A 26,305-nucleotide genomic window follows, 5' to 3' on the forward strand; every position below is an offset into this window, starting at 1 on the left:
AGAAGAAGAAGAAGAAGAAGAAGAAGAAGAAGAAGAAGAAGAAGAAGAAGAAGAAGAAGAAGAAGAAGAAGAAGAAGAAGAAGAAGAAGAAGAAGAAGAAGAAGAAGAAGAAGAAGAAGAAGAAGAAGAAGAAGAAGTAGTAGTAGTAGTAGTAGTAGTAGTAGTAGTAGTAGTAGTAGTAGTAGTAGTAGTAGTAGTTGGAAGGGACCTTGGAGGTCATCTGCTCCAACCCCCTGCTCAGGCAAGAAACCCTACACCCTATAAATAACCCTACAAATGTCTCACTTAACAACAGAAATGTTGGGTTCAGTTGTGGTCATAAGTCGAGGATTACCTGTATATTCAAATGTATACATGTGCTCTGCATACTAAAAACATCTGGGATTGCGAATAAGATGTGGATGATTTATAGAATTCACTTTGATTCAAAGTGGTCATGAACACTGAGAACAAAACTGCAGTATAATATCTTCTACCTATTCCTCAGAACCGATAGCTTGGGCCTGAATCTTATTTAAATACTTGATTTTGCAATTCCCTTCTTCGTCCAATCGCTTCCAGTGGGATTTAGGCACGCTTAAGTATTTTGCTTTGAACACGCAGGAGTCGGCTACATTTTTACACGGCCTTCGTATAAGACGCCCTTTTGATTCGGACGTGAACAGAAATGGCAACACGCCACTTATAATAATTTGCTGCTCTACAATACGGAAAGTCCTTGACTTACAACCCTTCACGTTCAAAGTTACAGCAGGCCTGAAAAAAAAAATGACTTACGTCCAGTCCTCCCACTGACCAACATTGCAGCCTCTCCGGGGTCACGTGATTCCGAATTCAACCAACCTGTATTTGTGACGGTTGCAACATCCCAAAGTCACGGGATCACCACTTGCCGCCTTCCGCTGGCTTCTGAGAAGCAGCCAGTTGGGGGGGGGAGGCAGATCTGCTTAACGACCGCACGATTCACTTAAAAACCGCTGTGATTCATTTCACAAACATCACCCACCCAAAAAAATAATCCGTAAAATTGACCACGCTTCATTTAACCGTCACCTTGCTTAGCAAATGGGGGTCCTAAATGTGGGCCGTTAAGTCGAGAACTATTTGTAATAATAGCTTTAATTTGAAAGTTGTTTTTTTTTCTTTGCTTTATTTGCGGGGCTTGCCACCTCCCAAAATAAGTCTGTTGGCTTTGGGCCAGATTTGAGGGTCAACTGGGTCTGAAAATGGCTTGCTGGACCGGGCTATAACAACAGCAATTGCCTGCCAATAGCAGACAACACAAGAGCCCCATGGTAGTAACACAGCCTCTGCTCTACGAACGTGTAAAACTAACCCTAAAGTGTCTGCCTTTAAGCAGAGGCTTGGCCCACACTCATGCCGCTGAGCGGTCTTCTCCAGCCTGGTTTGGATTTGAATTCTCTCTTTCTCTTTGCCTTTTTCCACTCACGCTTTTTTTAACCCTCTCTGCTGTCATTCCTCTGATTCCTTCCTACCTCCATCTTGTGTGTGGCCTCGCATGCTGCTGCTCCCTCTTCCAAAGATCGGGGCAGCCCGAGCCCGAACCAAAAAGCGCAAAGCTTCCCGAGCCAAAGCAAAGGTGCGTGACTCTCCTGTCTGCCAATCCTGGCTCCCCATCCCTTGCCCACATGTCCCTTGCCTCTCTTCTCTGCTTCTTGGGTCCTGCTCGCCATCAGAAGCCATGGGCGGTTGGGAGGACGGGGGTAAGGGAAGGTAAGAAGCAAGAGCTGGTGTTTCATCTACCAGAGATGGGGACCATCCACAGCAGTTTCTCCCCAACCTCAGGTTGTGTCTGGAGACTACCAGCAAGGGAGGTGGGGTTGGATCTAATGCAGTGCCTCTCAACCTTGGCGACCTGAAGATGGGTGGACTTCAACTCTCAGAATTCCCCAGCCACCATGGCTGGCTGGGGAATTCTGAGAGTTGAAGTCCACCCATCTTCAGGTCGCCAAGGTTGAGACACCCGGATGTTACGGATGGAAGTCACTCCAGAACTAAGAAACAGAGCTTTCTCAGGACTGGTTTTGCCAAACTGTGTTTAGCCACAATTTTCTGGGGCTGTCACAACATGTTAAGGTTTAAATTGTGTTTTGGTAAACCCACTAGGTGATGTGGGAACCAGGCAGCGTAATTTTCCTGTTTCTGTTTTAAAGAAAAATGGAAAGGCAAGTTTGATAGTATAAATCTGTTTTTCCCCCTCAAAACTTCCTCTTGTCGTTGTGTTTCCCTGTATCTTCAAGCAAAAAATTTCAGAGGATAGGTTGCTATAAAGGGGGAGAGGATTCTCTTCCAGGCTCCCCCCATCTCTCTCACACACACATGTACACAAAAGGCTTTGTTCCTTAAAATTACAGCTTTTATTCACAATAAACTAAAGAGACTATAGATTATTTAACTGGATAGCAACTGTATTCATTCAGTCTTACGGATAAATATTATCTATATTAATTCTTCAAGACCAGGGTGTATTCTTTTTTTTAAATATCGGATAACGATATTTATCTGCTTTTTCCCACAGGAGGACTCAGAGGAAAGTGAAATTGATCTGGATGATGACGATGACGACGAAGATGATGATTTGGAAGATGACAGCATGGACATCTCCCCCACCAAGGCCAACCGGAGGGTCAGGAAGCCGGAACCATTAGAGGAGAGCGATAATGATTTCTGAGGAACCTCAACAGGGACACCAAATGCCAACTTGCCCATGGCTATGCTATGACGAGGCCATATTGAGACAGTATAAGCTGTCCAAGAGAGTCATGATAGATGTATTTTAGGCCTCAAAGCTATTATTGCTTCATGAATTTTACAAGCTTTAAAAATTGAGGACACAAAAATTACACTTAACACCAGAAGCCCTGGCAGTCCTATCATGCTGATGGTCAAAGAACCCCATCATCTTCAAGTTAGCAGTCTGGGAAAAGAAACCTTGGTCAGTGCTAAGATATGATTCTCAGCTATTTCAAAGAGAAGTTTAGGGTGAATTAACAGCCTGAGTTTGGGTCTACTTTACAGATTGCAGTTGAAGAAGCCAACTCTCTGTAACAGATGAAAAATAACTTTTTTTTTTTGTCAAAGATCAAGACAAAATTGTCACTTGAGCAAAGTGGAGAAAATCCCCCACAAGGAGAGGCTGATGGCCTCCCATTTGTCCTTGAAGCTATTGGTACAGCCAATTCCAAGTTGGCCTATTGAGGAGAAACTCTCACCTGAGGAAAAAATAGCTCTAGGAAAAATAGAGCTTATTTTCACCAAATTAATCATATATACAACTCTTAATGCAATCCCTGGTCCTTCTGTAGAAGCATCTCTTTTCAGATTCATTGAAGTCTTTGATAGACCATTTTGCTCAAGCCGACACGTATTGTTCTGTACCGATCAGCTCGGTTCTCAGCTATAGGCCAATAAATAACACTTTTGTTTTCCTTTTGATTTTGACCGTAACATTCCTGCATTTTGCAAGTAAATTGCTCCTCGCCTCCTCTCCCTTTCCTTTGCTCTTGTATCTTTGTCCCCAGTTAAGAAATTCAAGAAACGTTATTCCAAAATCAAATCTTTCAAATCAGTTTTGTAACGCTGCTTCATCTGAGCACCCTCCTCGCAGGAGCAAAAATCAAGAATGTTCATGATTGGTGGAGAGTGAGTTGGGCTTCTCTTTGATCCCAGTTTCATGGCTGCATCTCCCCTTCAGGTCTGTCCTGGGCCTTCAGGACACCCATCCTTTTACCATGTCCTCAGTCAATGGGCCGGGCACAGGGAAGGCATCCATCCAGGGGAGAGTGAAACGTCACACTCTTCTTCCAACATAGTCCCAAACTGTGCTTTATATCTCCACCACACAGCTGGGGGTGTTTGCTCGGATGGCGTCGGAAATCACCTTCGCTCCTGATTCACCAATTTTATTTCCCAGTAAACTGTGGGAGAAACAAAGAAGAAGAATTAGAAGAATTAGAATTAGAATTAGAATGAAGGAAGAAGGAAGAAGGAAGAAGGAAGAAGAAGAAGAAGAAGAAGAAGAAGAAGAAGAAGAAGAAGAAGAAGAAGAAGAAGAAGAAGAAGAAGAAGAAGAAGAAGAAGAAGGAAGAAGAAGAAGAAGAAGAAGAAGAAGAAGAAGAAGAAGAAGAAGAAGAAGAAGAAGAAGAAGAAGAAGAAGAAGAAGAAGAAGAAGAAGAAGAAGAAGATGATGATGATGATTTAGACTGAGCAGCTATCCAATTGCATCCAATTGGAAGGAGATGTGGCTTCTAACTCCCTTGCTTACTTTTAGCCATTTATGCCATTGGCTTATGGTGATTGTCATTCAATCACTTTTGACTCTTCTTGACCAAATATATTATTTCAGCAAGTCTAATGGCTTCTTGGAGCTCCTGCTTGGATCATCATTGGCAGCTGTTGGCTGCCTTGTTTTCAGTTGACTTCTTTTTCAAGTGCCTTTGATTTCCCCAAGCATCGGGGTCTTCTCTGTTGACACTTACCTTTGCATTATGTGTCCAAAATATCTAAGCTTATAGTCTACTATGCCAGCTAAGGCACACCTATATGACCTTAATGATGACCATTTTCTAACCTGCTGGTGAGTGAAAAACTCCATATGGTCTTCATTTCACCATAATTGTGGCAGTAGGAATTTCTGGAGCTTCTAGACCAGCAGTTCTCAACCTATGGGTCGCGACCCCATTTGGGGTCGACCGACCATTTCATGGGGGTCGCCAAGCAAGGCTGTCCACCATTTTTTCCCCTTTTCCGGCGGGTGCCTTACCCCCCTTGGGCTGGGCCAGCTGGTGGTCGGCCTGCTCCGTCTCTGCCGCTTGCCAGCTATGCCTCGGCCGGCGCAGGGGGCGGAACCACGCATGCGCGGCGCTCCCAGGCAGGGAAAGTTCTCGACTTACAACCGGTTGGGTAGTCCTCGACTTACGACCAGTTTAGTCCTCGACTTACGACCAGTTTAGTCCTCGACTTACGACCGGTTGGGGGTCGCGACATTAAAAAAGTTGAGAACCACTGTTCTAGACTAACTTCTCCTGTAGGCATCACCTTGGGAAAGACTATTCTAGTTCATCAAAGGTACTTACTTGATGTAGGTGAGGTTGTGGCTTCCCGTCAGTGCTGTGGCAATGCAGATCGCCCCATCCATGCCCAAGGAGTTCTCCTGGAGACTGAACAAGGACACAGAAACATCTGACTATATACACCGATAGGAAGTTCTAACGTCGTTTGGTTCTTGCTGAGCATGTTAAGCGAACTAATTTCTTGTCATTCGTATTTGTGTTTTAGTCTTTGGCCTCATATCCGCTCTGGCTTTATTTTCTACAAAAGATCCCGAGAAACACCAAAGGAATACTAAGAATCAATCAAGACTTATGCCTGGAGAAGAGCCGTATACAACTCTAAAGCCATGTTGGAAACATTCACTGAGGCAACAATCCTGTTTCTCATTTTCAATTTCCTTGAGTTTAAGGTGTTTCTTTCAGCTTAAGACATTTCAAGGCAGCCAGCTGATTTAGGAGCAAAGATTACTGGCATTCTTGTAATATTGATAAGCCTTGTACTTTACAAATCTAACAACTGCCTGATGATATGTACAACATTGGTTAGAATAGGCTCCTAAGGCCACCTGCTTCTTTCTTTGTCTGGATAATAACTGCAAAACCATTTGAGTATGAGCCAAGCAAAATATATATAACCCAATTGTTAGGAGCTGGAACTTGCCCTCAAGAGCTAGAAAAACCAATTATTCTAGATACAGAGGAGATTGCTTCCAATTTCAGCAACTTGAAGACTTGTGGACTTCAACAGCCAGAATTCCCCAGCCAGCCAAGCTGGTGGGGAATTCTGGGAGCTGAAGTTCACAGGTCATAAGTCTTAAAAGTTCTGGAGTTCTGGAAGTTGAACTCAATAAGTCTTGAAATTGCCAAGGTTGGACACCCCTCGCATACAGTCAGGATTCTTCACAAGCAGCCTTTCCCACATGCACTACTTACTTCAACCTGCGGAGGGTGCTGTTAACTTTCAAGGAGTGGGCCATAGCCTTGGCTCCCATCAAGCCAATGGAGTTTCCTCTAAGGCTGAAATCAGAAATAAGGAAGAGTTGTGACGAGGAGGCTACAGGCTACAGTTCCCCCATCTCTGAGATAGAAAGGGAGAGGAAGACGCCGTTCCCATAATCCAGGCAGGGAATGACCCCCTTCCCCAACGTTCCCAGGTGGTATCCAAGAAACACTATTAAATATTATGAATGAATGAATGAATCTCATGAGAAATTGGGACAGTTTAAATCAAAGTAGGTTTCAGAGATTCCGAGAGGGCTCCAAGACCGAATTCTTGAATTGGGCAAGGTTGGCACAGCCTCTAGTCATGTGATTCTCAACCTCAGCAATTTTAATAGGAATAGAATAGAACAGAATAGAATATAATAGAGAATAGATGGAATGGAGAATAGAATAGAATGGAATAGAATAGAATAGATGCAATGAAGAATAGAATAGATGCAATGGAGAATAGAGTAGAGTACAGTAGAATAAAATAGAATAGAATACAGGATGTAGAACAGAACAGAATAGAATAGAATAGAATAGAATAGAATAGAATAGAATAGAATAGAATAGAATAGAATAGAATAGAATAGAATAGAATAGAATAGATGCAATGGAGAATAGAATAGATGCAATGGAGAATAGAGTAGAGTACAGTAGAGTAAAATAGAATAGAATAGAATACAGGATGTAGAATAGAACAGAATAGAATAGAATAGATGCAATGGAGAATAGAGTAGAGTACAGTAGAGTAGAATAGAATAGAATACAGGATGTAGAATAGAATAGAATAGAATAGAATAGAATAGAATCTTTTTAAATTTAAATTAATAGTTTCCCCCTTTCCCCAGCTCCTGCCTTTTTCCCACGAGAAGAGAGATCTCCTTCTGGGAGAGATGAGTGTACTTACTCCAACACTGCAAGGGTCTTGTTAACCACCAAGGCTTCTGCCAGTGCTGTGGCCCCACTCGCCCCGATTGCTGCCACCTGCAGGCTGCAAACAAATCAGCACTTTTAAAAGGGGTCCAACTATGCCAGTTTCCCATTTGGCAATGTACGAATGCTGTGTAAGAGAACATTTGTAGCGCAAGGTTAAAAGGAAGGGTCCTTGGTGTTCTCTGGGCTTGGCGGTTGGCTTGAAGACATTTCATCACCAAACTGGGTAACATCCTCAGTGTGAGGAAGTGTGGGTTGGTGGAAGTATGGTGGATCAAGCTATTGTATATAAACAGAGAGTCCAACTCCATCCTTCCTAGTACTGATGATGTTACCTAGTTGGGTAACGAAACATCCGCAGCAAAACAAGTTCAGAGAGCACCAAGGACTTCACCATTCCTCAGAGCGCCCAGGAACTCAATGGGATGAATGGTCAAAAGAGGAAAGATTATAATTTTCACGCCGAGCGTGAATGCCCGTGGGATTCTGGCTTTGGTCACAAAATGGGTCGACCTGGCTGCTCTCTGTCCTCTCTGCTTTCCATACTAACACGATGAAATATGTAGGAGAAGCTGGTGAGGTCAAAACTGTTCTGGGTTGGCCCTTGAACGTACAAACTCCCTACGGAAGATGAAAGTCCCATTCCACATTTTAGCGTGATTTACGCCGTTCAGTTCTTCCATTCACAAAAGTACCGCAAGTTCGGTTCTCTGGGATTTGATGACCTCAGGTTGAGAGAAGGAATCTAAGCGTAGTTCGTTAAAGTCTTCCCGTGTTGAAAATAACAGAATGGCAGATCAATCATCAGCCATTAAACACACAGGTGGACCTTGAGTTACGGACACAATTGAGCCCAAAATTTCTATAGCTAAGCGCGACAGTTGTTAAGTGAGTTTTGCCCCATTCTGTATCCTTTCTTGCCACAGTTGTTAAGTGAATGACTGCGGTTGTTAAGTTAGTAACATGGTTGTTAAGTGAATCTGGCTTCCCCCATTGACTTGGCTTGTTAGAAGGTCACCAAAGGGCATCCCACGACCTCAGGATACTGCAACTGTCATAAATATAGGCCAATTGCCAAGCATCCAAACTTTGATCGGGTGACTATAGGGATGCTACAAGGGTCATTAAGAGTGGGAAAATGGTTATAAGTCACTGTTTTCAGTGCCATTGTAACTTCAAAGGGTCACTAAACAAATGGTTTTAAGTTGGGAACAACCTTGAGGAACTCCTCCACAGCAGTCCAGTTTCAACACAAGACAGGCACAACAGTCACAGGGTCAACTGTGTTTGGCTGGACTGAAGTCTTGGGCCAACAGTAGCTGACCTCATCCACCGAACGCTTCTGACCGCCTCTCTTTGGATCGACGCGCTGCCCTTCTAAGTAGCAAAGAAACTTACTAGAGAGCCTCAAGCGTTGAGTTCACCCGCAGAGCAGAGGCCAAAGCAGCCGTTCCTTCATCCCCGATGGCATTTTCTTGTAAACTGAGAGACAATCAATACAAAGGATTAGTTACTTCACAAGGTTGGTGGTGATTTGGAAAAGTTTGACGATACCCGCAATGGAAGAACAGTTTTGAAAAGGATGAAATTTGTGGAGATGACTTCTTGGATTAGACCCCGCAGTGTTTCTCAACCTTGACAATTTTAAGGCATGTGGACTTCAACTCCCAGAATTCCACAGCCAGGTTGAGAAACACTGGTACTAGAGGGAGAAAAAAAAACACTACATTGATGGTTGACTGGAAACATCTTGTAGAGTTTTTGCATAAAGTTTGTGTAATGGGACTCTGCCTATACCTAACTCACGTCTTCTGACCAGCCAAGAATTCTTTTGAACCAAATCAAATCCAGTTCTGTTCTGTTCCTTTCGTTCAACAGATGCCTTTTATGCGAGGATTCAAAATGGTAGCATCAACGTGCTCTAAATGGCTGGCTTCGCACAAGCTAAACTGGGTGAATTTTAACTGTGGTTAGTTGGCTTTGTGGATTCGCATGTTGCCCGTTTCACTAGTTTAGGGTTGGGTGTCTTGAGGAGGTCCAGTTACCACATGGCAGGCGCCCACTGCTGGGGTATACAGTGTAATATTTATTAAATATTTAATATGTAATTAAAGCCGGGTCATCTCAAAGCATTCTGCTGCCACACAAATTCTTCCATGTCTAAATCAACCCTGAGATTGATTTAGAAAAGTGGTTTTTTTTGTTTTTTGTTTCATTCATTGCAAAAAAACTATTCGTGTGAGATCTAGGTGAGGACTTACTCCAAGATGGTAAGGCTCTTGTTGCATTGTAAAGCCAGATTCAGGGCCTTGGCAGCTTTGGCCTGAATGAAATTCCATTGCAAGCTAAAAGAAGAGAGAACAGAATAAAAGTCAAATCTTCTAAAACGTATCAGTTCGGAATATGGGAGCTGTGAGTCTGAATTGCTGTCCTACTATAGGTCCCAAGTGAGAAGGCGACTGCCCCATCCTTTCTCCAAAGTCCTTTCCCCAAATCCTCCCTTGAGTGAATTTTGGGGTTCCAGTTATTCAAGGTGAAGGAAATGTTTTGTTTTTTTAGAGTAAAAATAACTTTTTGTCTCTTAAATAAGTACCTCATATGCCCAAGGATCTTCCTTGGACGGCAAAGGCGACTAACAAGCACATATTGCAGCGCATAACCCCAAATACAAGAAAAGACGAAATAGGGGTGACATGATAGCAGTATTCCAGTATTTGAGAGGCTGCCAGAAAGAAGAGGGGGGTCAACTTATTCTCCAAAGCACCAGAGGGCAGGACAAGAAACAATGGTTGGAAACTGATCAAAGAGAGAAGCAATCTGGAATTAAGTAGAAAGTTCCTAACAGCGAGGACAATTAATCAGTGGAACAGCTTCCCCCCCAGAAATCGTGGGTGCTCCATCACTGGAAGTTTTTAAGGAGGCTAGACAGTCACTTGTCTGAGATGGTATAGGTTCTCTTGCTTGAGCAGGGGGCTGGACTAGAAGACCTCCAAGGTCCCTTCCAGATTCTATTCTATTCTATTCTATTCTATTTGCTATTCTGTTCTATTCTATTTGCTAGTCTATTCTATTCTATTGTATATTTGCTAGTCTACTCTATATTTGCTATTCTATTCTATTCTCTATTTGCTATTCTATTCTATTCTATTCTATTCTCTATTTGCTATTCTATTCTATTCTCTATTTGCTACTCTATTCTATATTTGCTATTCTGTTCTATTCTATTCTATATTTGCTATTCTATTCCCCATTCCTCATTCCCTATTCTATTCTATTCTATTCTATTCTATTCTATTCTATTCTATTCTATTCTATTAAATATGTCACTGGAAGGCAAAAATCACGAACTGTGTCTTACTTATTTTGGCCATGTCATGTGGGGGAATTCACCGGAGAAAGCAATTATGCTTGGAAGGGTTAGCGGCAAAAGAAAACCCGGCCATCAAAGAACACGGTGGCTGGGACACCATCAAAGCTGACCCCAGCTAAAGCATAGAAAAACTCAAGCAGTGCAAGATCAGAAGAGGAGGAGCGACCTGGCCCACAGAATCGCCAAGAGTCAGACAGGACTGGATGGTTAACATCATCTTCATCATCAAGGCCAAGAAGCAGCTTCAACTCAGTGAAAGCAGTTTGAGGAAGCAACTTTGCAAATTGGACCACAAGCTTCATACTTGCAAGGTCTGATGGATAACTCCTACCCTTTTGTGAGAGGCAGAGGTCATGCTGTGGATCTGCTCCCTCCCACACACACACTATTTTTACAATCCCCTGGAGCAGGAAACTCAAGAGCTTCTGGGAGACTTCCATCCCTGGTTGGTGTCCTGCACTTGGCTTTGTGTTTCAGAAACACAAGGCCTAAATCCCCGGAGGAGGCCAGGCCAAAAAAGAAAGCGAACGCCACCCACACACACGTCCCCACCGCTCACTGTAGGGAAGTCAAGGCTTGGTTCTCCTTCAACGCTTGGGCAATGGCGTGGATCCCTTCGTCGTGGAGCAAGTTGGCCGCCAAGCTGGAAGAAGTCCCCAAAGAAAGGAGAGTTAGAAAGGTGCATGCATGCTGTTGAAGATTTAGCTTCACGGGAGTATTTCAAAATAATATAATATACTCATGGCTTCTTGGTTTCTTGCCCTATGCCTTTAATTGAGACACCAACTTGGGTCTCAAATTAAAACTATCAAAGCAGTACTTAAAATAGTCAGCTTCCAAAAGCTTTAATATGGTGCTATGAAAAATGTTTTGCTCTTTGCATTTAGGCCCACAAGAGACCTTTTTGAGAAATACACCCCTAAGTGTCCCAGTAAACCAGGGGTGTCAAACTGCCGGCCCGCAGGCCGGATGCGTCATGGCGAAACCGCGCCCACCCCATTGCCGGCAATGGAAAACGTTGCGTGACGTTGCAATTTTGACACCCCCTGCAATAAACCAGTGAAACACATCCTCAATACAGGTAGCCCTGGACTTACAATGCACAGAATGGGACAAATTACAGCCAACTCACCGTGGCCAACTCGCTGGAGGACAAGTCATCACAGCCAACTTGCTATACATGAATACTTAATAGCAGTATTCCAGTATTTGAGGGGCTGCCACAAAGATGAGGGGGTCAAATTATTCTCCAAAGCACGAAAGGGCAGGGCAAGAAACAATGGATGGAAACTGATTAAAGAGAGAAGCAATCTGGAATTTAGGAGAAACTTCCTAACAGCAAGGACAATTAACCAGTGGAACAACCTGCCTCCAGAAATCGTGGGTGCTCCATCACTGGAGGTTTTTAAGACAAGACTGGACAGCCACTTGTCTGAAATGGTATAGAGTCTCCTGCTTGAGCAGGGGGCTGGACTAGAAGACCTCCACGGTCCCTTTCAGCTCTATTCTGATTCTGATTCGCTGGGGGACAATTTGACAATTCTATTTAATTATTTAACATAAATGTTAAAAAATCATTTTCATTTTTGCCATTCGCATTTCATGCTGTCCCTCCTTTTGCACCCTTCCTTTAATTATTCTATCCCACCATTTCTTTGATATTAATGTGATTCTTGTCCCGCAGCGAGTTGTTCCGTGGCGATTCCAACCATTCATTACAAACAGACATGTGAAGTTTGAGGTCGAACACAGGAGGGACTCACTCCAGATCCTTCAGGGTACGGTTAACTCGCAGCGCGTGGGCGATGGCTTGTGCTCCCTCTTGGCTTATGGAGTTTTCCCGTAGACTTTTTTTAAAAAAATAAATAAATAAAAGGAAGAGAAAAACCGTTATTGATGTTTTCGTAATACCTTTGTTTGGTACGACACTCCAGTCTAACTTTAGAACATAGGAGAGGACGGAGATATCTGCATCCTTACAAATTCACTTTTGTGATGATTTAATAGCTAATTATTTTGTTTATATGCCCCAACAAGAGGATGACGGACGAAGTGGGCACAAAGGACGAATGATTCAGATATCCCGAGCAGCTGGTAATCTTTGGGGAGGTATAATATTATAAGTGTAAGTGTGCCACTACAAGAGAAGATTCGTAGCTCAGGGGTCCTTAGTGCTCTCTGAGCTTGTTTTCTTGCAGACGTTTCATTACCAAACTAGGTAACATCATCAGTGCTAGAAGGGAGTGGATTTGTGACATGGGAGAGAAGGAAGGAAGGAAGGAAGGAGGGAGGGAGGGAGGGAGGGAGGGAAGGAAGGAAGGAAGGAAGGAAGGAAGGAAGGAAGGAAGGAAGGAAGGAAGGAAGGAAGGAAGGAAGACTGTGGGATCCTTGGTGCTCTCTGAGCTTGTTTGTTTTCTTGCAGACGTTTCATTACCAAACTAGGTAACATCATCAGTGCTACAAGGGAGTGGACTTGTGACATGGAAGAGAAGGAAGGAAGGAAGGAAGGAAGGAAGGAAGGAAGGAAGGAAGGAAGGAAGGAAGGAAGGAAGGAAGACTGTGGGATCCTTGGTGCTCTCTAGGCTTGGTTGTTTTCTTGCCAACATTTCATTACCAAACTAGGTAACATCATCAGTGCTAGAAGGGAGTGGGGCTTGTGGAGAGGGGGACCACTACGGAGTCCTTGGTGCTCTCTGAGCTTGGTGTCTTTCTGACAGACATTTCATTACCAAGCTAGGTAACATCATCAGTGCTAGTACTGAAATGTCTGCCAGAAAACAACAAAGCTCAAAGAGCACCAAGGACCTCACAAACGCAAATGTGTGGGGATCATCACTCTTGACTTTGGCCGATGGGGTAAGCAGTCATAGCCAGCGGTATATTCTAAATATTCCTCCTTTTAGAATTGTAGGTAAAAGCCAGAAGACTTCCTAGGAGTTAGCACTGGGCACACCGCAGTGTGGACCTACTTGAGGCTGGTGAGACCTTGGTTGTAGCAGAGCGCACGTGTGAGTGCTGTCACTCCAGTGTCGCTGACGGAATTGCTCTGGAGGCTGAAATGCACACAAAAAAACGGGAAAATGAGCTGGATCTCTTCCTAATTGTACCGTTCCTGTTCTGTTTGAGGTTTTTCCACTTAACAACTGCAGTGATTAATCAGTGGAAGGGCTTGCCTTCAGTAATTTTGGGTGCCTCATCACTGGAGGACTTTAAGAAGAGGCTGGACAGCCACTTGTCTGAAATAGTATAGGTTCTCCTGCTCGAGCAGGGGGCTGGAGTAGAAGACCTCCAAGGTCCCTTCCAGCTCTATTCTGATTGATTTGATTGATTAACTTAATAAGCTTGGCTAAAGAAAAAGGCCTAAAATTGAGCATGACTCACTTAACAACTGCCTTGCTTAGCAATGGAAATTCTGGTCTCAATTATATATTTAATTTTTATATATATATATTTAAATATTCAGATTTCTTTTTGCTGACAAAGAGTTAGAAAATTAAGTGAGAGACTAGTATAGCTATTTCAGGCTCATTAGCCCTCATCAGCTAGCCACACCCTTTTATGTCAAGGTGCAATCAATCAGACCGGTCTGTCTGAAAAACTTTCTGTATATGTGTGTGTGTGTGTGTGTGTGTGTGTATGTGATTTTGTGATTTTGTGATTTTATTAGATTTATACCCTGCCCTTCTCCTGGCGGACCCAGGGCGGCTTACAGCAAGCTGAAAACAGATAAAGACCCTACAAACACCATTTTAAAATATAATTAAAAGAAATATTAATTTTGCCGTTTCATTTAAAATTTTGTGAACACCCAATATAAAATCAAATTAAAATCCAATCTAAAATACCCCTCAGGCCAGCCCCGCTAGCTGGAATAGCCATGTCTTGAGGGCGCGGCGGAAGGAGGGGAGATCCGGAATGACCCGGATCTCTGGGGGTAGTTCGTTCCATAGGGTAGTTCGTTCCATGTGTGTGTGTATATATCACCTTGATTTTTACAAGCAACCCGAAGTGGCAAACATATTTAACACATCTTCCTCCTTCTATTTTCCCCACAACATCAACAACCGTGGGTTGGGCTGAGAGAGAGGGACTGGCCCAAAATCACCCAGTTGGCTTTCATGCTTAAGGCGGGACTAGAACTCATCACTCCTGCTTTCTAGGCTGGTGCCTTAACCACTAGACCAAACTGACTCTGCAGTCTCTTTCCAAGGACAGAGAAGAAGTCACCCCAACAGACAGAGATCAGCAAGCCACTTACTCCAGGTTTAGAAGGGTGTGATTCAACCTTAGTCCTTCGGCCAAAGCTGCTGCGCCCATGTCGCCAACACAGTTTCCCGACAAACTAGAGGAAGAGAAATGTCAATAAGCCACCAGTTGATTTTGACCTGCAGAAGGACACTTTAACCATGATTATAATTTTTAAGTTTCCATTCCACCTGATGGACAGAGTTATCCTCTTGCAAAGGGACAGAGATTGATTTATTCAAGAACGTTTATAGGGCTGCCCAACTAACTCTTAGCGTCTCTGGGCAGCTTATAAAGATAGAAATTCAATATAAAAACAATTAAAAAAGGAACAACTCCACCCCTAACCCTTGGCAACAACAGTCAATCAAATAAGCCGCTTGATGGGCTCCATCCCTTTCTGGGATCCCCAGGCCTGTTGACAACTAGCATGTGTACTTATATATACACCACATGGATACACACACACACATATCTATACACCAGCATGTAAAACCAGGTCTTCAGGTGCTGAGAAAGAGTCTCAAAATGGGGGGGGGCAATCTTTTCTCTGGAGAGATGATGTTCCCCAGGGAGGGAGCCATCAGGGAGAAGGCCTTTCTTCTTGGTCCTATGAGATGGACCTCCTTGGGAAAAGGGATCCGTAGCGTTCCCTGTCTCCCCGCTCTGGTGAGTTGGGTAGATGTGACCAGGAAAAGACAGGAGATGGAGCCCAGCCAAGTGGATTCAAGGGTGGCACATTCTGTTCCCAGAGAGAAGCCTTCTAACGGCTTCGTACGTGGTCCGATTCCTACAACAGGTGTGTGATGTCCTGACGCCCATATGAGGTGACCGAGCTCACGCTACAATATCGTTATTTCCCCCCCCCTCTGCAAATCCCCATGGACTGGTCTGCCATCTTATGAATGGCCACCATCTATGGTTAATTACCCCTGCCCCAACCCTGTTGCCACCCCAGGACTGAGGGGAGGCATTCCGTTTCTCACTCCTCACATGAGGTCCCTCAGGCCCCAGTTCTTCTTCAGGGCTTCGGCCAGCTGCTTCGAACCTTGCGGTCCCACCCCGTTCTTCTGGAGGCTGGGAAAGGAGAAGGAGAAGGAGATCGTTAATGGATCCAGACATGGAGCATTGTCCTTCTAAGTGGTGACTCTACTTCAGAAGAGGGCAAAATTGAAGGGAGGGTCATGGACATTTAGGGAGAGGAGAGGGTCTTTTCTAATTTGAGGAAGGGCCTGTCACCAACTCTGCTTCTCTCTCACCCTCACTCACTCATCATCTATTTATCTATCATCTAGCTATCATCCAGCCATCTATTCATCTATCATCTATCTATCTAACATCTCTCTATCTTTATCTATCTCAAGCTATGGCAACTCTAGACAGCATACTAAAAAGCAGAGACGTCACCCTGCCAACAAAAGTGCGTATAGTCAAGGCCATGATTTTCCCAGTTGCAATGTATGGCTGTGAAAGTTGGACCATAAGAAAGGCTGAGCGCCAAAGAATGGAGGCCTTTGAACTATGGTGCTGGAGAAGACTCATGCGAATCCCTTGGACTGCAAGGCCATCCAACCGGTTAGTCCTGGAGGAGATCAACCCCGACTGCTCTTTAGAAGGCCAGATCCTGAAGTTGAAACTCAAGTACTTTGGCCACCTAATGAGAAGGAAGGACTCACTGGAGAAGAGCCTGATGCTGGGAAAGATGGAGGGCAATAGAAGAAGGGGACGGCAGAGAAGGAGGTGGCTGGATGGAGTCCCTGAAGCAATAGGCGTGAGCTTCAATGGACTCCAGAAGATGGTAGAGGACAGGGAGGCCTGGAGGAACGTTGTCCATGGGGTCGCGATGGGTCGGACACGACTTCGCAACTAACAACAACAACTACCTATCACTGTCTGTCTGTCTGTCTGTCTGTCTGTCTGTCTGTCTGTCTGTCTCTATCTATCTATCTATCTATCTATCTATCTATCTATCTATCTATCTATCTATCTATCTATCTATCATCATCTCTACCATTTATTTGTATTCCATTTTTATTATTTTTCCATTAAGGTGACAAACATATCTAATCCTCCCTCCTCCTCCTCCTCCTCCTCCTCCTCTTTTCCCTACAACAAGCCTGTGAGGTGGGTTGGGCGGAGAGGGAGAGGGTGGCCCAAAGTCACCTAACCGCCTTTCACAGTTTCTCGCTTTCTAGCCTGGTAATATGATGTCAAGGAGAAGAGCAGATTAAGGGCCCCTCTGCAGAATGGCTGGCTTGGAATAGAGGCAAGCAGTCCAGCAGCCCAACGTCGTTTGCCCAACACTGCCAGAAAGGGCCGGGACGGATCAGGATCTCCCAGCACTGCTTCAGAGGACAAGTGGACGGTCTCAACCGAAAAGCAGCCGAGGGCCTGCAATGCCAGCTGTTGCCCGGGAAGGGAGAGGGTGGGAACGATGCAATGTGGCAACGATGGGACAAACTCACTGCAGAGTCATCAGAGTTTGGTTGCTGACAAGCACCTCCGCCAGGCCAGCTGCCCCTTTGTCCTTGATCAGGTTGCTTTGGAGGCTGGAGGAAGAGAAGGACCACGTTAGGGGCCTTCTGGCCAAGGGTCCAGGTAGTCCTCAACATGCAGCCCTTCAGTTAGGAACTGTGCAAAGTCGTAACTGTACTGAAGAAAGTGACTGATGACCAGTCTTCCCACTTACAACCGTCAGAGAGCTGGGGAGCCCTGGGGGTGCAGTACGGCAGGCTAACACACTGCCCGCTGCCAGCAGTTCGATCCTGACCGGCTCAAGGTTGGCTCAGCCTTCCATCTTTCCGAGATCGGTAAAATGAGATCCCAATATGCTGACTCTGTAAACCACTTAGAGAGGGCTGTAAAGCACTGTGAAGTGGTATATAAGTCCAAGTGCTATTGCCCGCCCTCCCTCCCTCCCTCCCTTCCTTCCTCCCTTCCTTCCTTCCTTCCTCCCTCCCTTCTGATCCTGACTGGCTCAAGATTGATTTGACCTTCCATCCTTCCAAGGTTGGTAAAATGAGGACCCAGATTGTTGGGAGCAAGATGATGATTCTGTAAACTGCTTAGAGTGGGCTGTAAAGCACTGTGAAGCGGTATATAAGTCTAAGTGCTATTGCTATTGCCCTTCCTTCCTTCCTTCCTTCCTTCCTTCCTTCCTTCCTTCCTTCCTTCCTTCCTTCCTTCCTTCCTTCCTTCCTTCCTTCCTTCCCAGTGATTAAAATACAGCATTACAGGCTAACTCTGTCCACAGTCAGAAGTTCGATCCTGACTGGCTTAAGGTTGACTCAACCTTCCATCTTTCCGAGGTCAATAAAATGAGGACCCAGATTGTTGGGGGCAAATAGGCTGACTCTGTAAAGCACTTAGAGAACGCTGTAAAGCACTGTGAAGTGATATATAAGTCTGCTATTGCTATCTTTCTTTCTTTCTTTCTTTCTTTCTCTTTCTTTCTTCCTTCCTTCCTTCCTTCCTTCCTTCCTTCCCTCCCAGTGGTTAGAATACAGCATTACAGGCTAACTCTGCCCACAGTCAGAAGTTCGATCCTGACCGGCTCAAGGTTGACTCAACCTTCCATCCTTCCGAGGTGGGTAAAATGAGGACCCAGATTGTTGGGGGCCATAGGCTGACTCTGTAAACCGCTTAGAGAGGGCTGTAAAGCACGGTGAAGCGGTACACAAGGTTAAGTGATACGCTACAGCTATAGCATCCCCACGGTCATCTGATCAAACTTTGGGCGCTTGGCAACTGGCATGTATTTACAACGGTTGCAGCATCCTGGGGTTACATGATCGCCATTTGCGACCTTCCCAGCTGGCTTCCCACAAGCCAAGCCAATGGGAGAAATCTGGATTCGCGGCCGTCAAAAAGATCATAAAATTGGGGAATGACTCATTTAACGTCCGCCTTGCTTAGCCATGGAAATTCTGGTCCCAATTGAGGTTGTAAATCGAGGATTGCCTATGCAAGGCTTGTGGGTTCAAGGCCGAGAAAGTGGAGATCTCCTTACTTTAGCGAAAGCAAATGCTGGTTGTTTTTCAAGGAGTCAGCAAGCGCCTTTGCTCCGTTGGGCCCAATGGCGTTACTCCGAAGACTAGCAGAGGTAAAGAAAGGAAAATTAGCTGCACGCCGATAATCTCCAGACTTTGCTATCAGCTTGGAAGCAGGATTTTTTAAAAAAGGCGTTTAAAAACACGATGAATTTTAAGCAGAGAGAGAGAGATTTCTCCTTTGGGGCGGGCTCAGCTCAATGGCAGCCAGTTGCCGACCCCTCTCATAGTGCCACAAGGTTTTTAATCACACAAAATACTTACTCCAGAGCTAAAAGGCTCCTGTTGACCATCAGGGATTTAGCGAGAGCTTTCGCTCCTTTCGTGCCAATCTGGTTTTCTGCCAAGCTGCCAAAAACAGGTAGTTTAAAACACAGTTAAAGGCATTAAAAATAAATAAATCTCTCAGTTCATTAGGCGTGCAAATTCTGTCCGTCAGATATTGCAATCGTTTTAATTTAAATACGTTGTTTTCATGTGCAGTATGGCTTTGTTGTGAAGCTGATGCTGTCTTATGGGAAAAGGATTGGACCCTCTCCCAAATCTCCAAAATGAATTCAGATTAACTAAAATAGAGGGTTTTTTTATTGAGGTCCAGCATGAGCAGCAAAGGAAAGCTAGACATGGATTTTGTGATTAGAAGAGCTGAAAGAGGCTTCAGCCTTGGTGAAAAGTTATGGTTTCACCACCAATGAGCAATCGTTACACTAGGATTTGTGTAAATCTGGGATACCGCATCTAAAAGAATTTTGTGCTCAACTGAAGCAACTGTATAACCCAATCATTTCCAAGTCATTTTCGATCTCCATCGCTCCATCCTATCTATAAGAAATTATTCAAAAAAAATATAGTCGTCTAATTCAAATTATAGTGTCAGAGGAGATATCAATGGCCATCCATCATAAGAAACTGCATTATTCAATATTTGTTCTTTACGGTCTTACAAGTAATAAAAGCCTTGGAACATCAAAAAAAGTGACAGCCACGAAGAATTTGTCTGTTGTGTCTCAATTTGGCACTGCTAATAATCAACAGAGATAGGATCTCTGACCAAGAGAGGAGAAGCAGAAAATGAGTCATCTCCCCCATTTCTGTTACGAGGTGGCAGTCTTATTGTCAGAAGGGAGAAAATGACGAGGATTTCATCCCAAAACAAGGATAATTTCTTCCCCACATAGGGAATAATTCTGCCAGCTGCTAATCATTTCCAAGATAGAAGCCTACATATAAAATGCCCGTGTTCAATCTGCATAGAGAATGAGAGAGAGAAAGAGAATGGAAGAGAAAGAATGAGAAAGAGAGAAAGAGAAAGAGAAAGAAAAAGCAAGAGAGAGAGAGAGAATTGTTCTGTTGATGAGAAATACCTGAAAAAGGTGAACTATTTTGGGGGTTATATTGACAAATAGAAAACACAAAGCTATTTCAAAATAATTATGTGCCTCTCTGGAATGGTATTAAAAAGGACTTACTAAAATGGGATAAACTGCATTTATCACTGGTAGAATTTCTGTAATTAAGATGGATGTCTTAATACAAAGATGCTTTTTTTTTTGTTTCAGACGTTACCAATACTTGCAACTGATACTCCGTTTAAACAATGGCAGGGGGGTATTTCTAAGTTTATATGGCAAGAGGGAAAAAACCCAAGAATCAAATACAAACTACTGCAAGATGTTAAGGAAAGAGGGAGGTTGGGTTTACCCGATTTGAAACCGTATTTCGACGCTTGTTGTTTGGTCTGGCTAAAAGAGTGAGTGAACCTCCAGAATAAGAGGCTACTTGATTTAGAAGGTCATGAATTAAGACTTGGATGACACGGCAATTGATGGGATGACAAGGTTAAAGTAAATGTTGATTTCAGCAATCACTGTGTTAGACGTGCTATTCTAAGAGTTTGGAATAAATCTAAAACAAGGTTTTCTACGAAGATGCCTCTTTGGATATCCCCCCCAGGAAGCTTTGTTTTAAAGAAAAGAAATGGTGGACTTATGGTAAAATAATATCTTTTAATTTTGGTGATCCTATCCTCAAGTTTAGGGAAGAGCTAGAATCAGCAGGACATGTCTGCCACTGCTTTACTTATTTACAGCTGAAAGAAAGATTTAAATTAGACAAAAAGAGCTACGGGTTTGACTTTGTTAAAAATGAACTGGAAACCCTACTGCGTGGTAGTGATGAATATATCATTGCTAAGATCTATAAAATGTTAATTCAATTTGAATTTGGAAAATTAATATGTAAAGCATTGTATGATTCAGCAGGCTAGGAACTTTGGATATAATATAAAGCTTGAACAATGGGAGAATAGGTGGATGAAAAGTTTAAAATTTACATTAAATTACAATTTAAAAGATTTGTTTTAATAAGATGATGTATTGGTATTTAACACCAGATAAGTTATCAAGAATGTATAATGGTATTTCAAGTGAACGTTGGAAATGCAAATGTAAAGAAAGGACTTTTTAATCATTTATGGTGGACATATGATAAAGCAAAGAAATATTGGAGTAGGATTCATATTTTAATACAGAAGATTCTTAAAGTGAATCGAAAGATAAAATCAGAAACTTTTTCTCTTGAGTTTAATGGAAAAAGACTTGGGGGAAAAAATGGAACTTTGATGTTATATACGTTGAAGACAGGAAGATTATTTTATGCACAAAAATGGAAGGATGCTTCAATCCCCACAATGGACGAATGGTTGCAAAAGCTGACAAGAGTTAGCAGAGGTGGCTAAATTGACTGCTTTGATTAAAGAAAAAACAGAAGTACTTTTGCTTCTGCTTGGAAACCGCTTCTGGACGTTGTGTTTGAGATGGGAAAAAAATAAAATTTAGAAGTACCTGATTTTTTGAATCTGGCAGTCTTTTCTGCTCAGCACGCTGCCGAGGAGGTCCATGGCACTGTCCTTCAGTTGGTTGCAATCCAATCTTGCGGGGGAGAAAAGGAGAAAACAAAGCATTTTCAATTAATCCCAGGTGGAGAGAAGGAAGAAATGGATGGGTTATTTGAGTGTGGATGGAGAAATGTCGGGGTACTGCTAGTGGCTGCTAGAGCATTGGGCCAAAGGGGGGTGAATGGGAGGAAAATTCACAGAGGGTGAACCCACGCTATCATCTCTCTTGAACGGTTGATTCAAATAAGAAGGTCAGGACTGGACATAACAGGGAGGTTTCAAGCTCTAGTTTCCCTCGGCCACAGAGATGTCTGTGGAGATGCTCAATCATCTAGACCAGGGGTAGGCAACCTTGGCTCTTTTATGACTCGTGGACTTCAACTCCCAGAATCCCTGAGCCAGCATGGCTCAGCTTGGAAACCTCTCCCTTTCCCCTCAGCATGGCTGGCTCAGGAATTCTGGGAGTTGAAGTCCACGAGTCATAAAAGAACCAAGGTTGCCTACCCCTGGTCTAAAACATTGCTGGAAATTTCGGCAGCCTGGATGAAGTTCTCTCTTTAGTCGTTGTGTTTTGCAACCTAATTTATATTAAATATGATTTAAAAAGGGGGTTCGGGGGCAGGAACTCTCTTAGGAAAGTTTCAATGGAATGTCAAATATAAGACAGATTTCCTGACCTGGACCCTCCACAGGGGATGGGGACTACGACTCCCAGAATTCCTCAGCCAGTCCTGAGAAATTCTGGGAATCACAGACCAAACAGGTGGCAGATTGGGGACCACTGTTGTAAGCCAGGGGTCTTCAAACCTGGCCCTTTTATGACTCGTGGACTTCAACTCCCAGAATTCCTGAGTCAACATGGCTCAGCTTGGAAACCTCTCCCTTTCCCCTCAGCATGGCTGGCTGAGGAATTCTGGGAGTTGAAGTCCACAAGTCATAAAAGAGCCAAGGTTGCCTACCCCTGGTCTAGCCTGAATATTACTGAGAATGCTGGGAGTTAGTTAGTTACCTGGAAGTCTCTCAGCTTGGAAAGACAGTAGGCATATTCGAAGATGTGTGAATTACGTAGATGTATGTTGACCTCTACAAGAAGAAAGAGTGACCTGGTTGATGGAAACATCTGGGAAAGTTGTGAGAATTGGCCTTGATTTCTGCAAGAGTTCTTCCCTCACTGAGAAGGCCAATTGTGTTTTCTGTGAATGGTACAGTATCATGAAGGGCAAATAACATCTATGGTGTACTTTGGTAAGGAGGGGATGCGGTCCTTCTCCCCTTCCCTCACTCCAGACCAGGAGCACATTCCAGCTTGGAATTTTCTGCCACTCGTTTTCCTTCAACGTTGAGATGGTCAGGCAGAAAGAGCCAAGGTTGCCTAACCCTGATCTAGGTCAAGGGTTCTCAACTGGGGATGAGAGACGATATTCCAAGGGGTACGAATAGTTGGGTTTAGAAGTTTCAAAATTATAGTGTATATGCATAATTCGTTATTTTGAACTTTTGTAAGGGGTGCGAGAATATATCAGAGGCGTTCCAGGGGTGCGGGATATAGAAAAGGTTGGGAACCACTGATCTAGGTCATAGGTTGCGCTTTTTCCAAAAGGCAGCTGGACTTTCTTGCGTTGCAGTTCTCATCAAGAAGCTTCTTCTGAACTGAAGCTTCTTGGATGAGAAGCAAAATGTCTTCAGGCAAAAAAAACCAAGAAACTCTAGCTGCCTTTTGGAAAAAGTGCCTTGGGGACCTGAGCAACAGAATTTCTCAGAAAGAATCCAAGAAGTGTTATGGGGAAGGGGATAAAAGTACTGACTGAGGAGGGGGGGTTCCAGGCTCTAATTCACCCCAGCCATGGAAGGTCCAGGGGGATGTTGGGCCAGTTTCTCCCTCTCAACCCAGGAGGTGTGATGGTGTAGTGGTGAAGGTTCCTGTTGTGGGGGAAAATATGAAGGGACACTTTGTGCACCACCATGAGCTCCTGAATGGAAGTCAGGATATGCATCTAACAACTATCTAAATAATCAAGCTCTAGTGAACCCCATCTCATTTCAAATCCTGGGTAAGACCTACCTGAGACTGTGGCAGTAAAGAAGCTGAGAGAGAAGACTTTGCAAGATGTGATAAGTGAGACAATTGGAGAGATTGGCTTCTTCCACACATGCCTCTGATGTCTGTAGAACATAAGCCAAGGCAGAGCAATTAATTGGGGTCAACATTCCAGCTAAGTTCTCGGTTTTCAAGGCCTCCTCAACGTTGGCAGCCACCTCCGTGTATTGAAGCTCATGTAAGCACCGCATGAGGTTCACAGTCCTACAGGAGACAACTTGCTCCACTCCCAGGATATTCTGGAAGAGGCCGACCACATGACTCCGGTAGCCGTGGTGTTCATCCCTCACCAGGAACCAATCGGACAAGACTTTGTTTACCGGTGAGGAAAGGAGACCAACCAGGAAGCGTATAAAAATGTCCAAGTGTCCATCCTCGGATTGTAAGGATCTCTGGATGGCATTTTTTACATGGTTGACAAAGCCCAGCTTGGGCCAGGACATGCCACTTTCAACGAAGAGGTCAAATAGGGCACGCTTTGCCACAGAATAATAATAGGTAGCAGCTAGATATTCCTGAAATGTTAGGTGGGAGAAATAGTAGATGACAGAAAATGGAGTCTCTTCCTTAAGCAAGATCCTACTGGACAAACTGAAGTGGAGGGAAGAGAGGTCAACTCCATAGGCTTTCATGTCCTGCTCAAAAAACATGTACTTTCTCTTGATCAGGCCGTAAAATGCCAGCCGGCCCAGCCCGCTCATCATCTTCTTGCAGTTGTTCACCATAGGTTCAATCCGGAGGACTTCCTTCTGTTTCCCTTGCCAATCACTGCACAGCAATATTTTAAAGTAATAGGAATAGATCCCCGACAAAGTCTTAGGGACCGCTGAAGTTTCAGGAGAGAGATCAGCACTCTTTAGTAAATGGCCCATTGAGAATCCACAGATGCAGCAAAATGCTGGCACGGTGCAGAGGCCATACAAGGATCTGTTGGTCTTGAGTTGTTGCATCACGCCCTCTGCTAAGCTTTGGTTTTCGGTGAACATGTGATCTAAATAGTTTTTGATTTCCGTATCTCCAAAACCTTGTACCTCAGTCATCCGGTCTACAAGACCGCCTGGGATTTGGCCGGTTGCTGTTGGCCGGGAAGTAATCCAGATGGACGCCTCTTGCAACAGGTTGCCTCGGATGATGTTGGTGATTAGGTTGTCCACTTGGATTTCCTTCTGGAGGTCCGTGCACACCGCCGTGTTGGAAAAATCTAGAAGCGTCTTGAATTCATCCAGTCCATCAAGAATCAGAAGGGTTCTGGCACTGCTCGTCACGGGAAGAAGGCTCTGATCCGTTAAATGGGGGGCTGCCAGCCTGACCAGCTTCTCAGCCGAGAGTTTTTCGTAAGCGTTCAGCTCCCGAAAAGTGAGGGGCAAAACAAACGTAAACTTTTTGCTGATCTCTCCCTTTGCCCAAGCGTGGACAAAGAATTTGACCAAGGTGCTCTTGCCGATTCCTGCCACACCGATCGTCACCGAGATCCTTGGAGGTCTGCTGAGCTTGGAGAGAGGCAGGAAGAGCTTCTCCAAAGGGATCTTTTTGGAGACGTCCCTTAAGCCGTTGGTGGTTTCCATCTGTATAAAATCGTGTTGCTTCTGCTGGAGATCGCTCAGCCCTTCCAGAAGGAGGAGATCGGTCAACTTCTCCAAAGGGATGAGTTCTGGGTTAGCACCACACCAGGTCTGAAGACCCTCAATGTGCCTTTGGACCATTGGTTCTGTGAAAAAAGAAGGAAGAGGGTGACCTAATGACAAGAGATTGAGGAAGGGTCACATCAGGCATTGCGGTATTTGTCTAATACAATACAGGCCGCAGATGGCTGACAACACCTTCACTATAGTTCAATGGGGCTGACGGGGAGGGCTCGCTTCTAAATACATGCCGTCTTTTTCATGAATCAAATAGTATGATGCTCAGCACTGAAAGATACAGAGTAAATCGCTTGATAGTTAAGGCTTTGAAAGGTAGAATAGTTAATCCCCTCCAAAACTCTCAGCTGAAAGGACCGAAGACAACTCTCTCAGTCAGTGTTGGCTTCAATGGGAAATGAAAGTTCAAGTGATATCCTCTTTATATATTTAGAATGTCCCATATGGGGAAGAACCCTAAACCAATATCCATACAAGGCCAGGAGTGGCTGAAGCATCTTGAAAGAGTTGTGGGCCATGAAGTAAAGGTTTTGTTTTGGAGGTTTTTTTGCCAAAAGTTGTTCTCATCTTGAGGTTAAAGACTAGCAGGACAAACTCTGCAAAACTGTCCAGATGACTCACATACAAAAGTAGAGGAGGAAGAGAAAGAGGAAAAGGAGAAGGAGGAAGAGGAGAAGGAGGAGGAGGAGGAGGAGGAGGAGGAACAGCAGCTTGATTGTTTTCTTGCAGATGTTTCATTACCAAACTAGGTAACATCATCAGTGCTAGAAGGGAGTGGGCTTTGTGGAGTGGAAGAGAAGGGAGGAGGAGGAGGAGGAGGAGGAGGAGGAGGAGGAGGAGGAAGACGAAGAAGAATGATCACAAGATGTAAGCTTTTCCAAACTGTTTTTTTTGCAATTGACAAAATCCCATCAGTCAATTGCAAAAGGCAGCTTTATCTGAAACAGCTTACAGCCTGCAAGTTTACCTTTAACACCGTCAAACAACATCTGTCTATCCCAGGTCTTTGAGAAAA

At 44.1% G+C, this 26,305-nt stretch overlaps 2 protein-coding genes across 2 annotated transcripts in view; one reads left to right on the forward strand and one right to left on the reverse strand.

The window, feature by feature from the left end:
• Positions 1-3,573, forward strand: part of CLUAP1 (clusterin associated protein 1) — a 42,784-nt gene extending 39,211 nt beyond the window's left edge. The window contains exon 11 of the mRNA XM_015819246.1: positions 2,540-3,573. Within this exon, the coding sequence (XP_015674732.1) occupies positions 2,540-2,692 (153 nt within the window). The 3' untranslated portion in view covers positions 2,693-3,573. The remainder of the gene's footprint in view (positions 1-2,539) is intronic.
• Positions 3,574-3,647: 74 nt separating this feature from the next.
• NLRC3 (NLR family CARD domain containing 3) lies at positions 3,648-25,353 on the reverse strand. Its single transcript, XM_015819259.1, has 16 exons — positions 23,615-25,353; positions 21,500-21,586; positions 18,921-19,004; positions 18,617-18,700; positions 17,073-17,156; positions 15,601-15,684; positions 14,621-14,704; positions 13,332-13,415; positions 12,126-12,209; positions 10,922-11,005; positions 9,254-9,337; positions 8,391-8,474; positions 6,967-7,050; positions 6,006-6,089; positions 5,097-5,180; positions 3,648-3,938 (listed from the first exon to the last, which is right to left on the reverse strand). The coding sequence occupies exons 1-16, from the start codon at positions 25,351-25,353 to the stop codon at positions 3,848-3,850; spliced, it is 3,009 nt and encodes a 1,002-aa protein (XP_015674745.1). The 3' UTR covers positions 3,648-3,847.
• Between the last annotated feature and the right edge of the window lie 952 nt (positions 25,354-26,305).

This window comes from Protobothrops mucrosquamatus, unplaced genomic scaffold (genome assembly GCF_001527695.2).
Source record: "Protobothrops mucrosquamatus isolate PMUCROS unplaced genomic scaffold, P.Mucros_1.0 scaffold880, whole genome shotgun sequence".
Lineage (NCBI taxonomy): Eukaryota > Metazoa > Chordata > Lepidosauria > Squamata > Viperidae > Protobothrops > Protobothrops mucrosquamatus.

Coding starts and splice junctions, on each gene's coding strand:
- NLRC3 (XM_015819259.1), bottom strand. CDS start 25,353: ATGGTCCAAAGGCACATTGAGGGTCTTCAGACCTGGTGTGGTGCTAAC. Junction 14,705..15,600: donor TGGGGCCTGAGGGACCTCAT/GTGAGGAGTGAG, acceptor CTCTTCCTCTAG/TTTGTCGGGAAACTGTGTTG. Junction 9,338..10,921: donor CAAGCCTTGACTTCCCTACA/GTGAGCGGTGGG, acceptor CTCTTCTTTTAG/CTTGCAATGGAATTTCATTC.